General features: G+C 39.0%; 2 protein-coding genes across 4 annotated transcripts; both read left to right on the top strand.

Annotated features, from left to right (window-relative positions):
• Positions 1-1129: 1129 nt before the first annotated feature.
• On the top strand, positions 1130-7881 carry s100u (S100 calcium binding protein U). The gene is made up of 3 exons (XM_033975608.2): positions 1130-1272; positions 4566-4692; positions 4973-7881. Exons 2-3 carry the CDS (start codon positions 4573-4575, stop codon positions 5534-5536), a joined length of 684 nt encoding a protein of 227 aa, XP_033831499.1. The 5' UTR covers positions 1130-1272; positions 4566-4572; the 3' UTR covers positions 5537-7881.
• A 1096-nt stretch (positions 7882-8977) lies between these two features.
• s100s (S100 calcium binding protein S) lies at positions 8978-12115 on the top strand. 3 transcript variants are annotated; one of them, XM_055225316.1, is made up of 3 exons: positions 8978-9033; positions 10456-10609; positions 11477-12115. In XM_055225316.1, the coding sequence occupies exons 2-3, from the start codon at positions 10457-10459 to the stop codon at positions 11651-11653; spliced, it is 330 nt and encodes a 109-aa protein (XP_055081291.1). In that variant the 5' UTR covers positions 8978-9033; position 10456; the 3' UTR covers positions 11654-12115. The 3 variants fall into 3 exon arrangements, with proteins under 3 accessions (XP_055081291.1, XP_033831501.1, XP_055081292.1); XM_033975610.2 differs by lacking the exon at positions 8978-9033 and adding an exon at positions 9416-10120; XM_055225317.1 differs by lacking the exon at positions 8978-9033 and adding an exon at positions 9416-10124.
• The last annotated feature ends 4935 nt before the right edge of the window (positions 12116-17050 follow it).

Below are 17050 nucleotides of genomic sequence, written 5' to 3'. Positions count from 1 at the left end.
GAAAATTCAGGGCAAAAGATCTACTTCTCTATGGAGATACACCAGAAAAGTTACCTTCAAAACGCAAATGTTACAACAGTTTATTCAGTTTGACCTTTGTCTCCTGGTGGCACAGTGGGTGGGGCCAAGCAGAGTGAGCTGGGCATTGTAATAAGTATAAAGATCTGATAGTGATACCACAATACTTGGCATTAGTGATTGGTGTTTTAACGTTTAATAAGTAACCAAATGTGTCTGGACTGAGTAATAAGTTTCACACAAAGTTTAGGCCTACTATTACAAAGAAATAACACTTACAACTGGCAAATTTACAAATTTGCTCAGATTGAATGAATAGAACATGATGATTGGTCTGTCTCCAAGTGTAAGCCTTGAGACCCCATGTTTACCTCCTCACGCCCATAGTTGCTGGGGTTCAGTTGCTGGGCTCTCTGCAAGGAAGGAAAATAAAGTTCCTCTAATCCTAATGTTAAAATCACGCCATAACACGATCCCACCTAAGGCTCCTAGTTATTAGTACTTTTTCAGTGACCCATGTCTTCCATCAGAATGTTTGTTTTATATTATCCTTATCTACTATGGAACTTTCCCTGAACTATTTGCCAAATATTCATTCTGCGCAGCTGCCGTAAGAAACGACGCTCCTTTTCTATTTGACAGTTTGTGTGTGTAACTTTCGGTGATGCAACGCAGCCTTAGACTTCTAACACACATCTGGGACATGTGCCATACAGATGTGGTCAGCGGGACATATTTTCAGCCTTATTCTAACTTTGATTTGAGTTGAAGTTGAAAACCTGCATCGTTTAAAACCTCAGATGAAGTAGTCTAATTCCACCGCCCTGCACTGTCCCCTCTGTCCCCTCTGTCTCTCTGTCCCGGCAGCGCCCCGACCTATGAACCTTATTTAGGTTAAAAACTTCGCGACCCAAAGGTGACGTGAAACATCTGGACAAAACGCACAAAAAATGTAAACGTAAATCAATGAGTTCATGCTTTATTCCATTCTAACACAGTACTACACTCGCGTTGTCGTCCACATTCCCAAATATTCCTCCCTCTCTCTCCCACTCCCAGGTACACGCCCTTTTGACTTGTCAGGGGGAAACTTTAGGAAAGAAAAAAAATCACGGAATCGCGGAAGAGATTCTGCAGTCCTACTAGTTTGGCAAGTTCTCTGCGACTCAAAGCGGCGTAGAAAAGGCGGGGATCGGTGCACTATCTGACCATTACGCACATTAGTACACTTCTCAGTCCCGCAGTCGCTAAACGGTGAGTTCAATGTTCCTTTTTGGGGGGAGTTTATGAAGTTTTTCCGCAGTTTAAGCACTGCATTTGGTGTTGGTTTTGCCACGTTTCGTTACAGTCAAGAGCCATCCCCTGTCGGATTCATTGACTGCAGCGCGCTCTACTTTTACGCAGAAAGCAGTGTGGCTCTAAAACAGTATAAACGTGTCTTTTTATATATATGTGCGGGTTTGTTGGGTTTAAGCAGCACTAGATGACATTTCACTTCGTCTCTGTTACTCCTCTGTTGGAAGGATATCTGATATTTTGATGTAGATCAGTTGTCAAGTTGCCTATCAACTGAAAATAGCCTATCAAAAATTGAAGTGCAGCGCAAGCAGAGCGCCAGCTGCAACAAATAATGACTGTGTTGTGATGCGACTTGCGTGATAGATCAGCATTTTGCGCATACTTTGCCGCCACTTACATGCTACTTGGGTGCGTTTGATAACATATGCTGCGGTGGGATGCCTTCACAGAGAATGTTTGGCTCGTTTGGTGTTGAGTATTGGTGAAGCTGAAGGCGTGTTGACAGCCGCGCTCAAACCTTATACCCGTCTGTTATGGCCAAACCGAAGCCAAAAGCACTGGCATGAAAGGCAACCAGTGTCCGTCTGCTTACCGCAATTTACAGCCACAACCTAACTTGTTCCTCTGTTAATATTTGATGGCACACGAGCGGTAGTATTGTCATTACTCTGCGCACATACCGTATCGCATTCGCCTGTTTGGAAACGCTACACTCAATCTCCTTTGGGCTCTGTGAGGAGAAACGGGAGACCTATGATAGTAGCCTGTGCCTGTAAATTTAATTATTTGCGCAGGTTTTAAGGGGGGCTTTTAAGACAAATAACTCGGATTAGTTTGTTCTCCTTGTAGGACGAGATGCGGCTATGACGTGGGTGGAGACCTGGGTTCATTTGTCGAAATGGTACCAAGTGTTTGAAATCCTAGAAACACACCAAGACAGGTCTGGATGTAAATAATACATGTGAGAATAGACGAGAATAGGATCTAAGAATAGAACAATATGTTTTTGGAGACTGACAGAACCAAGTGTGAAGTGCTGGAGTTTGGCTTTGGAGGGTGTGTCACTACTGCAGGCAGAAGTCCTCTAGGTTCCTATTCTTCCCTATAGTTGCATGGCCCTACTGATTAACCTGTTTATTGTGTTATAACAAAAACAATATTAATCATTTCAGTATAACCACATTTTGTTATTCATAATTTAAGCCAGGACCTGTCGTTTTGCAGACTTATCAAATTTGTATAATTCATGTAATAGGCTGTTAAATTTATGTTTTAAAATGTTTTGACTCAGTATTAAGAGTTAGACTCACTTGACAATGCAATTTTCTTTGAATTATTGCTCTTATGAATAATTATATTGAATTAAGCTTAATTGGCTATACATTGATGTATGCCCCTATAACTATTCAACTAGGCCTTCTGCTAATGCATTAACAGCAAATTCCCAGCAGCTGATTCCCTGTGAACAGTAGTACACATTTGTCTAAGTAATATAGTACTCTTCATAGTTACTTTTCAAATATGCATACTTAACATTACTATAAATGCATGTGCAAATTCTTGGCTGTGTTTATTGGATATGGTCTTGATAATATGTTATAATTAATTACTTGAAATGTTGTAACTTATTTTATCTATGTGGATTATTGTATTCGTTGGATATTTTGCTTTTCTTACTCAGGCAGACTTCATAGTAGCTGTATGGGGCATGTCAAGTCTACAGTATTGGATCAGTAGGTCAGTGTGAAAGAGTAGATTTTAATAGCTCTGTCCTCCGTCACACCCCTCTGTATCTCGTAATGACGCTAACAGGAACACGTCCTAATTGGTCACATATGCTCACAGAGAAATTGTGTTTGCTCCTTGGTGGGTAGTTAAGTGTGACATGCACTTTTAGTAAATTAGAAAATAATTTGCCATGTAGACACGCTCACATACTGGAGCTGGTTACTGGTGCGTTTAAAAGCTCTACATCCTGTCTGGACAAGTTGTCTGTTGTCACCGGGTTGAAACTGTCATAGCCTGTGTTATTTGCACAGTAGTATTTGAATAACTAAGATGACAGACAAGTACAGTCCCTTAAAACGTATAGCCCCCTCCTCTCAGCCCTCTGCTCTGGGCCAGACTACCAGCTCGGAATTGTTGGCCTGTAAATTCCTGTCTAAGTGATCTTCGCAGACAGCAATGAATGGAATTCCTGCCAGGATGTGTCACCTACTGCACGTTTTACACTTGTAGTGTCGTAGCTATGCATTGATCATAATCTACGTTGCAGTCGATCAATCATGTCCGTGTTTCAACAGGAGTGGGTGGGCAACTGACTGGAATAGTTAGCATTCATCACATTAAGAGACATGACATCAAATTATGAGCTTTAATTTAGTCAGTTATCATTTGAATCAACAAAATGCTGGTATAACACATGTATTATTTCATGTATTACAATTAAATATATGTAGGCATGGTGAAAATGCTCTTTGACGGTGATGCATACAAAATACAGTGTCCCCAAGCCTCCATACATAAAGTATGTAAACTAATATATGTAAACTAAAAGGCTGTGCAATTAATCATATTTTAAACAAGATCGAGCTGCTGTCATTTTTAATCATCAGTGATTGCTTTTTAATTAATGTCCTGATCATTTGAGTTACCTAGGGGATTTTCAATTTGTAGAAATTCCCTATTGTGTAATCCAAGCTTTGAACAGGTGGCAAATGCGCTAGGCTGTAATTACATGTGAAACAATGTGATCAGGGTTAATGGGTGAGAAGACACAAATAATGCCACGTTGATAGGCTTTGGCCAGTCTAGTCAAGTCCATGCCACTATATCAACATACATACATATATACATTACATGGGCATAGGGGTGGGATGGGTAGTAGAGGAGAGGCAGCTACAGACATGTACTAGGTAATCCCTCAGGAAACCTAACACTAGTCATGCTGGCAGCTTGAGTAGATCGGGTGACCTATCAAAGATCAGAGCGGCCTTTGTCATGAGCTTGTATCTCAATCAGACTCGCTCTCAGCCTCTTCACGTCACTGTCTCTCCTTCAGCTACACACAGCAGATTAGCTAGTGCATTTTCCACTGGATGTCTATCACAGTTTAAAATCATACTGTCGTGCTTCTTCTGCATAAAATAATTACACAACTCTTATTTACTTATGTCAAATAGAGATGCTTGTTGAAAGAATTTTTAATTATTTGTGTCTTTGTCTTGACCTTTGACTTCTGCCTGCAGAAGAATCATGGAGGCTGCTATTCAAACTCTCGTGAATGTCTACCTGAAGTCCAGCAAAAGGAAAGAGAACCTGGGAAAGAAGGACTTCCAGAACCTCGTCAAGAGTCAACTCAGCAACATCCTCTCGGTTAGAAATATTTCTTATAAAAGTGTCTCCCACGCTATTGTTAATTATGTAACCACTGCAGAAAGTGCCAAGTAGTTTAGCAGACAGTCTGAGCTGCCTGAACTTGTCTAGTCTGACAAATACATGGGGATATATATACGGCATGTGAATGGGAAAAGTAATGTGATATACATGTGTATTATAATGTAAATGGAGGAGCTGATAAGAGGATCATTTGCTCTTGGTGAGAGTCTAGCTCGAGTTACCTCATCATCCTGTCTCCTGTCATTGTGCCCTATAGGACACGGACAGTAAGGAGGCAGTCAACAACATGGCCGTCGGCCTGGACGAGAATCAGGATGGTAAACTGGGCTTCCCAGAGTACATGAAGCTGATTGGTTACTTGGCTGTGTCTCTGAGTGAGCAGCGTATGCTGGCCACAGAGGAACCTAACCAGAATGCCACAGGCCAAGTGGCTCAGAGCAGCCCAGACAAAGAAGAGAAGACCGAGGCCAACACGGAGGTAAACGCAGAGGTCAAGGCTGAGCCTAAAGCGGAGATGAAGGAAGAGGCTGCCACTGCCGCTGCCACTGTAGAGCTTAATGTGGAGGCTCCAAAGGTTGAAGCAGAAGGAGAAGTGAAGGCTGAAGTAGAGCCCCCCAAAGAAGAGACCTCTGAGGTGGTGGTCACCACAACAACAACAACAGTGGTGACAGAGGGGATCAATGGAGGGATCAAAGAGATCACAGAGGTCAAGAAGGTGACAGAAGTGAAAGAGGAGGTGAAGGAGGAGGTGAAGGAGGAAACAGTAAAAGGAGAAGACGTTCCAGCGGCTGAAGAGAAGATAGAGGAGACAGCCTCATAGAGGACAGTGCTGACCAAAACTAAGTTCACACTACAGAGCATTAGCCCTGCCACTCTGAGGTGGCAACAAACTCCTGATTTTGCAAAACACTACACAAACCCTGAAATAATGAACTCTGGCAAAACACTAAAATCAATTCTAAAAATATATAAAAAAGTATATACCTTCATATCTGATACCCCATGTACATGGCAGTTGAATATGACTTTGTACTACTACTTATTATGTCCATATGTACAGCATGTGCATCCCCTTATCTAGCACGTTTACCTCATGATATATGATGCTATGTGTCAGTCCCTGTGAAATATGTGCCACTTGACGAACCACTAGAGCCAATGCATCCCATCAATCTCGCCAGCCTCAGGGCTGTAGCAACTGTCAACAAAACAACTCCTCTTTTATATCTGAGCATTTAAAAGGACAATAAACAAGTTGTTTTGCTCTTTTTGTCCCTATTACGCCATTTACTCTTACTAGTGTCTTTTGTTACTGTAAAACCCACTGTCCCCAGTTCTGGGATTTCCCAAAAAATAATTTTCACTTAGAGCATCCATGGGTTACAAGGTGGACAGTAGAGTCGGCCTGTAGTTAAATAATTAAGTGTCCAAGATGGAAAGCACACCGAAGGGCCTTCTGGTTCAAAGGAGGTCTGTGTCGTCCATTGGGAGCGGGCTGCAGGTCAGGGAGGTGTTCGCTCATGCAACCTAATCCTGAGGATTAGATCTGGCCATAGCTACACTAACTAAAGACTACAGAGTCTCGGACACGACAGGTGTCACTGGTGTTAGGTATGAGAATATGCGCCTGGTTCGGTCCTACTGTGAGATGTTAGCCAGCAGCAGTAATGAGCAGAGTCCATACAGAAATGTCCCATTGTGTTGTGAGGCTGTTGTTTTCACTTGTCCAGGCCTATGTTTATTGTTTTGCCGGTCACGCCCCAGTACAGTTAAAAACCCTGTTTGACCTGCAACTGGATCCTTATGTCCCGAGCATTGGGATAGTGTGGATTAATCTGGTGGTAACACGCCCAAGGAAACAAACAATTACATGAAAGTAATCCTGGGCTTCAGGGATGCGCCAAAGCTGGTAGTACTTTTATTATGGGTTGAATAAAATACTGAGCCATCAACATGAACCTATGTGCTTTTTTATGCCAGTGTAAAACTTTGCATGCTCAAAAATCTATTTTGTTATTTACTATTGTCTTACTATGGCCATTACTTCATGTAAACAGGTTTTTCATACCATATTGTATTTATCTTCTCATTGGACCACTATGGATATCACTTGAAAATGCTTTACCCCATTATATGAAAGTACAATTTTATGTTTTTCAAATTGTTTTTTATCATTAATAATACAGCCAGTGATTTGGCTGCTGTTTCTATAGTATAGTGTAGTAGGTTCACTTAGCCAGTCTGTTTTACTCTTAGCTCTGTCACTGCAGCACCTGGCACTTCAAACCACTAAACAGCAAGACAAATAGAGTCATGTGCTATATCCCCGCCTCTATGGGATCCTCCCATTGTAAATATAACAGTCTTATACACTACTCAGCTTTTTCCATGCTATTTCCTGCATGATTTTTTACCGACTAACAACCATTATATTGGACATGTGGGCTTTTAAACTATATTTTTATAAACATATTTTGTGTATGTTAAATATTATATGGTACTTCTTGTGAATATTGGAGACATATCAGACCTTTGCACCATTTGAAAGGGCTAAACTTGCATCTTGTACATGCAGACCACACCAGCAGGCTGCATACTTTTGAGATCCCAATAGGCCAGTGGGTTTGTTTTGCAATCTTCTTTCCTCTCTGTCTTTTGGAATCAATGGAATAAGTGTAATAAATTAACAAGAACTTGCACTACACATAAAACTGGACACTTGCCAATACATTCCTGTCCAAATTAGATGTTATGTGCAAATTCCTTTAATGCAGCTATTGCAGTTTAATCTCTTAATGATAGCAATAATAAGTGGCATAAATCTAGTTACTTTAGGGGCGTCTTTTCATGGAGGCTTTTGTAATGTCTGGCTGAAATAATGTAAGCTGTCCCATAGTGAAAACCCCACCCATCCTCAATGTTGATTAGAAACATTTGCAGCAGGGAGTGTTTATAGCCACACTTTTATTACTGCACAATAGGTCTTATTATATTCCAAAGATACAGTTTCCAGCAATTATGCGGATGTTCTTTTGTCCCCATTGTATTTTTATTTCCTGCCAAATTTAAAGTTCATTGCAATTTCTTGTTAACATCATTTGTGCTTAATCTATGTAACATGTAATGGCTAATATTGAATAAAACTGTGACAATATTATACTTAAACTGTGGTGATGTTTTTGTGTTTGCAAAATGTATGTATTTTGACAAACGGGCTGGTTCAGAGAAGCATTAAAAGGAAGTAACGTTAATGATATAGATTTAGTCTAGTGAACTGTCTATTATCATTTGTATCAATAGTAAAAGATTATACAGGCAGTATAGCAAAGTTTTTAAAATGTATTAATGTGTAGTAGCAGTGGTAGTACTTTTAGTAGCAGTAATTGTGATAGTACTAGAACAGTAGTAATTACTGTAATAGGAGTGGAGGTGGCTAATTGTTGTGGAATCAACAGTAGTTGTCAGATTGCCACGGCTCAGGTGGTTGAGCCTCTAACCATCTGACCACAAAAGCAAAATGTCCCCAAGAGTACTGTTACCTCAAAATACTATTACTAATTAGAGAAATAGTTAAAACATTATTAGGGAAACTATTGGAATATGTGGATGCTATATCAGATTTATAAATTGAAGGTAATGTAACTGGAAGGGCAAAACATTAATAATTGCATGAAATATGGTATTTTCAAAGGACCACATAAGCTTGTAAAGGGAATTGGGAAGAGTCAGCAAAACCTTTACGCAAGTAGGAGTTCCTACACTGTCAAATATATTCCTCAAGTATGGTGTATGGTTTCTGGAAACTACTTTGAGCAATACTACTTTATTTGCCACCCACTTCTGTGAACAAGATACTACACCAACTTTGGTTCTGGGACTGTGCCATTGGTGACCACAGAGGCCATTGGCGCACAAAAGCAGTTCAGACTTAGGGCAGCAGGGGGAATAATTGCAAAGAGAAACGCAAAAATGCTGTAATATTAAAATGTGCATTGAAATTAAGCAAAAATAAGCAACTTTTATCATTTTGAAGTAAGAGAACTTTGACTCTCTGTTCTGTTCAGCTGTCCTCCCACCTGTGATACTCGTTGACGTATTATTGTCAGACAGGTGTAGAAGGCACTTCTGAATCGGAGGGGTGTGTGTCGAGTGGGTGATGCTGGCCCGTTAGTGGGTGAAGGTGTTTTGGGGGGAGGAGAGGGGGGAGGAACAGGTGTTATTTAAGCCACTGTACACTGGCTCTGCATCCATCTCTGCTTTGACTCTGTCCCCTGCATCTTTACATTCACACTAAGGAGGCTCTCCATCAACGCTCAGGTAAAACAAACTGCTATGTGCTATATACTTTATTTATTGTTAACAAATGAATATGATGTGTTCTCATTCTGAAAATTATTGCAAGCTAATTGAAATTGATATTTTTATGTTTGTGTGATAATGCACTGTGGCCCATTTATACAATATGAAAACAAAAATTATTTGACATTATAACTTTTTTTTATTTTTTTTTTACAAACTCTTGAGAGGTCATTGGTTATTGTTATTCAAACAACTGGCATGAAATATAATTGATGATTTTAGTGAATAGTTTGAATGCATTTAAACATATGGGCAGCTAAAAGAGAACATTTAGCATTTAGTGGTCTCGAAATATGACTGGATACCAAAAAATCATAGGTCATCCTCTCTCCAACAATAGAAAGTCATATATGCATTATTAGCATTCTCAATATAGTGTTACGGCTAGCATTCTGGTTGCCATGGTTTCCCTTTGTCCCGTGTTAGCCACTGAGACCGATGACCCCTATAGATTTTCCATTTAAGGAGGCTTTGGTGTCCACTGGCCTCTTTCTCCTCCCCTTTTGTCCAGGCCACCCACAGGACTGACCACTCTACTACAATTATCCATCTTGCTTTTAGGCACCCTGTAGTAATCAATGGTTTATAAATCATGCAGTAGAAATATGCATGGTTGCTCAAAGTCCGTCCAGGATTAGCTGATTTTTTTTGACAGTCTCTATATAGACCAGGTGAACGGAGGCCCCTGACTGAAAGCTTGAAAGTTTAATGATACAGGGCTAAGCGAGCGTAGAAATGAAGGAGCTCACCTGTTTGTGGGTTATGAGTACACAAGTTTAGTGTTACCGCGTTTCTCAATGTGATTAGCAAACCAGTTTTATGTTTCACTTCTGGTTTCTGTTCAAATGATGGGGGCTTAAGTTACAGTACAAGGGATCATTGAAGGACACTCAAAACTGTATTAGAAAGTATGTTATATCTGACAGAGCATGTTGTTGTTTTTGATGCTTTAACCTAATCTTCCTCATTGACAGTGACCTGAGTCTGTCTGTGCACAGTCTCTCCACGCGCCCACCACTCCAACTGCCAAGATGCCCAACACAATGTGTGTAAGATTGTACTAAAAAAAAAACAACTTCTCCAACAGATCTTTTTCAACTTTCCATCCCAAATCTATCATCTAAACCAGTAAGGTACCGCACGCACTAGCAACTAATACACGTAAATTATCCTCTGCGCTAGCCTCTTGCAGGTGTGTTATCTGATCTTTAGTCTTGGGTCAACCTTCTCATCAATCCGTCTGCCTGTCCAGCTATCACTTTAGTCTTATTGGCAGCTTCACCCTTGATTGCTATGTGACCGCACGCATGCAAGTCCAAGGGATGGAGCGGGCATTTTGTTGCAGTCCCTGACCTTGTGACCTCAATATTCCCTAAACAGAATGTCCAAGGAGCCCAGTTCCAACCTGGAGAGTGCCATGCAAATGCTCATCAAGACCTTCCACAAGTATTCAGGAAAAGAGGGTGACAAGTACACACTGAGCAGAGGAGAGCTGAAGGAGCTGCTAATAGAGGAGCTGGGGAGTTACTTAGGGGTAAGTGTAAGATAACGACAAGGTTCACACACATACTTTTCTGCAAATGAGCAGCAAAAATCCTCTGACACACGAGTGGAAGTATGCAGTACACACATGTAGAGACAGGCCTGCCCATGTATGCCCCATTCTTAAGCTGTTTTTACTTCACTAGTAGGGAGAAAGAGTCAAAGAAAATAGTACTTATGTAGGAGTGTTGCTATTTTATATTACTTTAGTGAAGTGGTGAGTTTCAACTAATGTTTGAAGTAAAACTGTTTGATCCTTTCGATACTTTATAACCAAGTAGAAAAATCCTATTCAAATACAATGTGCATATTAAAATAAGTGTAAGTAAGTAACATTTTATTTGCAGAGCACCTTTTACAGAGGTCAGTTCACAAGGTGCTTTACAGATCAAGGTGGAGTTCAGCAGATTCACTACTTGTTTTGAATCTAGTCCGTGTAAGTGATGTGACATTGGGGGATTGCCTGATAACCAAAGGGCTGTGAGTTAAATTCTCCTTCTGCACAGTGCATGAATTGGGCAAGACATGTACCTTATTCATGTACATATACCTTATTGATTGTGTAGGTAGGGCATTCAGAACTATAGGCCACATAGCAATACAATACAATACATACAGATACTACATGACTATTATGAGTATAGGTAGTTTATTAGTAAAAAGTCGTTCATGATAAAAGTGTAAAATTACTTAAACAAGCCCATCTGTGTGTTTTAGAATGATGAACCATGGAAACACAATACTATATCTTTACAACGATGAAAAATCCTCAAAATGTGACCTATAACAGGAAGCGGAAATCCATTAATTATTATCCTGTGTAACCTCCTCTTTTCTTTCTCCATTCACAAAACTACAGAACTCCAAAGATAACGAAGCTGTGGAGAAGGTCATGAACGATCTAGACGCCAACAACGATGGAGAGGTGGACTTCACCGAGTTCATCATCCTCATGGGGGCGCTCACAGTCGCCTGCAACGACTTCTTCCTCGAGTACAAGACAGACGAAAAGCCCAAAGAGGAGAAGAAAGAATGAAGGATACATTTGCATGAGGAGATGTGTGGGAGAGGAGCAAGTATTGTAAATTACAGGGAAAGGTTCACTATTGTCTTATGCAATTTGTAAAGTACACACAGTTACTTGCATTGCTGAACAGGGCAGTGTCCAAGTAGAGTTTTTCTTGGAGCAATGCAAGTTTGTTTTTCTTTCTTGTTTTTCATACCAAAGCATGTCAAGAGCACTGTCTCAATACTACCAGTAGGATCCTCTCTCCTTTTCTCCAAATGATGTGACACTTTCTGGTATGTTTTGAATGAGGCAGTGGAAACAGGAAGTCGAGGATGTTTGAGAATTCTTGCACGTGAATTTGTTATTATACCAAGTTAGTTCTAGTATATTCATGTATGTACTCAAAAGTGTTTAAGAAAGACGTGATGTATCTGCTTTCTTTTGTAATCTATTTTGGTAATAATAACCTTAATGCACTCTGCAAAAATATTAAACATGGTATTTAACCAACAGCTTGTCTATTGATTCTCTTGAGAGTGAAGAGCCAGTAGCCAGCAGCCTAAGTTTTATATATGTTTTTATCTCTTCTCTCTTCTCTTTATTCTTTATTTGTCCGGGACCATGCACAAATTCACAAATCTTACAAAAGAAAAGATGATTTGTACCAGATTCAGCTACTGCTATGTTCCATCTGCAGTCCCTGGGCAGGTGAACACACATTAAAAACATAAATTTCATTGCAATTACATTATAAGAGTAAAAGTTCATCCTTAACATTAGCAGTAAAATACAATAAAATGTCCCCAAGTCCAATACATGATATTTCCTACAGTCCATAGCAATATTAAAATATGTTATGTGGAAGTATTTACAGTGAATACAGAACAGTACTAGACTGATGTGGACACCCTTGATTATCTAAAATGTGCTTTGTACTAAAATGATTAAGATGTACAGACAATTTCCACTGCCTGATGGTTTGAAAAGAATACAAAGAATCTAATCCACTTTATTTACATTGCACATTTTATAAACATGACAGTTTTAGATAAGTAGTAAATAAAAACATATTGTACATGAAAGGTTTTTGTTAATATATTTGTCTATTAGGGTTGTGAGTAATTGCCAGTTTTTGTATTAGTCCAGTGGTTCTCAAACTTTTCTTGCCATGTACCACCTAAGATAATATTTGGTTTTCCAAGTACCACAAGAGCTAAACTTTTGAATTATAAAAAAAAAATGTCCAAATGCTGTCACATTTTCACCAAAATGAGTACAAAAACAAATGGACTTGTCTTTAATCAAAGCAGACACTCAAACTGCAGAGGGCCCGCATACCACAGTTTGAGAAACACTGTAATTAGTGCAGTGCAGTTAAAGCAGATAAAAAAATATTTACAGATTCTTCCATTCAGAATAATAAACATCTTATAATCATATAACCTACCAAAACAAGCCACAGAAACCTAAATCCGTTGCTGCGTGAGAATAAACCACATTGTAAAGAGGTGTTGGTCAAACAGTTGTATTCAAGTAAACTATATTCAGGTATAAAACCACTTTAAAATGTACTCTGGAAATCACTGAAGTACATGTTAGCAAATGTGTAACTTAACCACCTCTTCAAATTTGGTTTCAATTGCTGTCTCTTTATTTTGAATGGGGGATGTGTGAGTTATTGTCTTTGTGTGAGCCTGTCTATTGGGGAATCCCACTGAGTAAACCGCTCCAGCTCTGCTCTCACATCCTGCCAACAATATCCTGCAAGTCTTGTTCCACGAGATATAAACTGACCCAGATGTTTGCCTTGGATCCACGCAGAAACCTTCAAAAAGGGGAGAGAGACTGAGAGGGCGTAAAGAGGAGGTAGAAGTTTGAATAAATGTGTGAGAACATTACGGAGCGTTGAGGAGAGGATCCAAAAGTGTGGAGTACATCAGGGAAGTATGTAAGTTGGAAGGCAGCGGTATAATCAGACAGGAATGCTTCAGTGGTGCATAGCTGAACCTGAGCCGTAAATCAACATGTTAAGCTTCCACCTCATTGGTTTCCACGACTGCCTATCACTTTGAAACCATGACAAAGGCAAGTTATTGCATCATACACTCATCACTGAATAAACTAATGAGTACAGCCCGGAAATTGTACTTGTTGTTATTATAAATCATTTCAGTGGAAGTAACTAGTGGGGAAAAGCCACAAGCTGTGTATGCTGAGTAATCTTATTGGTTTGGATTATTGATTTAGTATTAGTGTAGATTTTAGACAGACAGATAGATGGATAGTCAAGTGACAGTGTTGCAATCTCAAATAATACTTATTCAAAAGTATATTTATGCACAATTACACATGCACCTCTTGTATAAACATTTATTATGGTTTGAATATAGCTCCTGCCCTAAAATCGACGGATAATAACACCTTTTTAAACAGGTAGGGGGGCGGGGCCAGGTCTATCTTTTGAACTCTCTTGCACTGACCTCATTCATTTTGATTGGTTCGTTTGAATGTTTGCGCTCAGAGACAGGTAAACAAATGAAAACAGGAGAGGTGAGGCGGTTAGCGTCGCCTACAGAGAGAGACAGAAAGTCAAATGCATTCATGTTGGACAGGCCAGAGAGGGCATGCAAAACAGGGCAAATATAAGCCTGAGAAAGCAACTACTGAAATGTCTTTACAGCTCTTTGATTGTTATATTCTTAAACTGTTTTCTTCTATTTTATTGTTTTGTATAGACCTATTTAGAGCACTATCTTTTATGGGAAAGTTTCATTTTGTTTGACGTGATTGACACAATTCTGATGCATGTGGTGCTGTCTTTAATAAAGCTAATCTAATCACTCCTGTGAAGAATGTATGGTAAAGAGAAATATAAGCAGATCCAGAGTAATTGAAATTGGCTGACTGCATAGTGAATATAATTTGAACTTTGAAATAAGAATGGGTGATGGTGTATGGAGCCCTGTCCCACTTAATGATATCACGAGGTGGTACCAAGTATTTTTAAGATCTCAAGAGAGATACAGCCTGATATGCTGGGTTACTCAAACATATGTCAACGAAAACCACAATATATAGAAAAAAATAAGCAGATTCAGGTTCATTTTTTATTTCTTGAAATGTCATGTAAACAGTTACATGTGATGTTGAGTAATCAAATTTTTTTTCTAATTGTTCACATTTGTGCAAGTTGTGATGAGGAAAATTGTGCAAAAAAGAGCAATAATGAGTCAAAGACAAACATGAAGGAGAAAACATGTTGTCTTCCCATCATAACACACCAGGTGTTTTTGATTATCTGATTTTTGTGATTTGATTATAGTCTTGTGTTGATCAGTAGATGCATTATATGCATTTACTTCAATACATTTTCAGTGGACATATCATGACTTTGGACTATATTACATTTTCATTGTTGAGTAATTTTAAACAGTATATTGGAATTTGCCTTTTAGGTGTTTAATGCCCTCTAGCGGTACCAGTTGAGATTGAAGTATTTTAATGTGAACATTTGCAGCATGGTAATTTTCAACAATTCAAAAGTTTTACTATGCATCTAAACAATTTGGGAAAACTCAGATGATGATGTGTCTTTGAAAGCTTTTGATTATTGACATGTCTATTGACAACATTTGAGTTAATTAGAGACACACCTGTATTTCAAGGCACACCTGAAACACACTGCTTCTTTGTGTAACATCATAGGAAAATCAAACAAACCAAGATATCAGGAGGAGAATTGTGGACTTGCACAAGTCAGGTTCATTCTTGGGTGCAATTTCCAGATGTCTGAAGGTGCCACGTTCATCTGTTCAAACAATTATACGCAAGTATAAACACCATGGGAATGTCCAGCCATCATATGCTCAGGAAGGAGACGGCTTCTGTGTTCCAGAGATGAACGTGCTTTGGTCCGAAATGTGCATATCAACCCAAGAACAAAAGGAAAACAACATTGTGAAGATGCTGGCTGAAACTGGTAAGAGTGTGTCATTATCCACAGTGAAACGAGTACTATACCGACATAGGCTGAAAGGTCACTCAGCAGGAAGAAGTTATTACTCCAAAAGAAACCTAAAAAAGCCAGATTACGGTTTGCAAATTCACACAGGGACAAAGACCTTAATTTCTGGAGACATGTCCTGTGATCTGACAAAATTGTTTGGCCATAATGAGCAGTGTTATGTTTGGAGGAAAAAGGGGGAAGCTTGCAAGCCTGACAACACCAATTGTGAAATATGAGGGTGGCAGCATCATGTTGTGGAGTTGTTTTGCTGCACTTCACAAAATAAATGGTATCATGAGGAAAGATTATATGGAAATACTGAAGCAACATCTCAAGACATCAGCCAGGAAGTTAAAGTTTGGGCGCAAATGAGTCTTCCAAATGGACAATGACCTGAAGCACACAGCCAAACTGGTTACAAAGTGGCTTAAGTATAACAAAGTCATTGCTTTAAAGTGGCCATCACAAAGTCCTGATCTCAATCCAAACGTTTGACCCAGGTCATACAGTTTAAAGGTAAAGGTAAGAAATACTAATGAAATGTATGTAAACATTTGACTTTGAAGAAAGTAATGAAAGGTCTAAAAAAAAAAAACTTCTCTCATTATTGTGGTATTTAGCAAATAGAAATTATTTTGGTAATCCTAATTGACCTTAAACCTTCATTTCATGTCAGACAGTGAAAAAGGCGATTGTGTCTTGTTGTATAGTGCATGTAAACTTCTGGTTTCAACTGTGCTGTAGAAGGATAAAATTAGTTATGTCCCATTTTATTCTCATATGAAAACCAAATTGTCATTTCTTTAACAAAATATATATTCAATTCTAAAAAAAAAAAAAAAATTTAAAAGTAGTACAAATACTCCTGTAATAGTTTCAATGAATTACACAACACACCAACTCCAACTCCCTTCAAAAACCTTAGACTGTTACAAGAGAAAATACATGAATGAGCAGTGATCAACCATGTCACATAAGCCACAATAGCAAAAGCATGATAAATGGATTTTGCCTGGAACTATGGGGGAAACAGTTGTGCTTGTTTAAATATTTGATGACAGTCTTTGTATTCAACTGAACATTGAGCTGAATGTAGTGTTTATTAACAGAAAACAGTTAGCGTGATCACGTGACTGTTATTTAAAAGATAAACAGGAGGATACTGTAAACATACAGGCCACACCTGGCCTCTGCAGGTGAGCACAGGTGGGACAAAGAACACAGGCATTCAGTTGACTGTATCATTATTATAGGCTTTGAACAAAACACTTTTAATATATGAATCTGGACTACTGCATGTACAAAGACATTTTATATATGGGGAGATAAAAAGATAAATAACTGCAAGTCCATCCTCTGTGGCAGATGTAAAACTAATATTTACTTTCTAGTTTTGTTTTCTGGAACCAAGTAAAAGC

Source organism: Periophthalmus magnuspinnatus, chromosome 11 (genome assembly GCF_009829125.3).
Source record: "Periophthalmus magnuspinnatus isolate fPerMag1 chromosome 11, fPerMag1.2.pri, whole genome shotgun sequence".
Classification (NCBI taxonomy): Eukaryota; Metazoa; Chordata; class Actinopteri; order Gobiiformes; family Gobiidae; genus Periophthalmus; species Periophthalmus magnuspinnatus.
The sequence above is the reverse complement of the archived record's forward strand: the minus strand, read 5'-3'. Positions and strand labels throughout refer to the sequence as shown.

Coding starts and splice junctions, on each gene's coding strand:
- s100u (XM_033975608.2), top strand. CDS start 4,573: ATGGAGGCTGCTATTCAAACTCTCGTGAATGTCTACCTGAAGTCCAGC. Junction 4,693..4,972: donor AACTCAGCAACATCCTCTCG/GTTAGAAATATT, acceptor TGTGCCCTATAG/GACACGGACAGTAAGGAGGC.
- s100s (XM_033975610.2), top strand. Junction 10,610..11,476: donor AGCTGGGGAGTTACTTAGGG/GTAAGTGTAAGA, acceptor ACAAAACTACAG/AACTCCAAAGATAACGAAGC.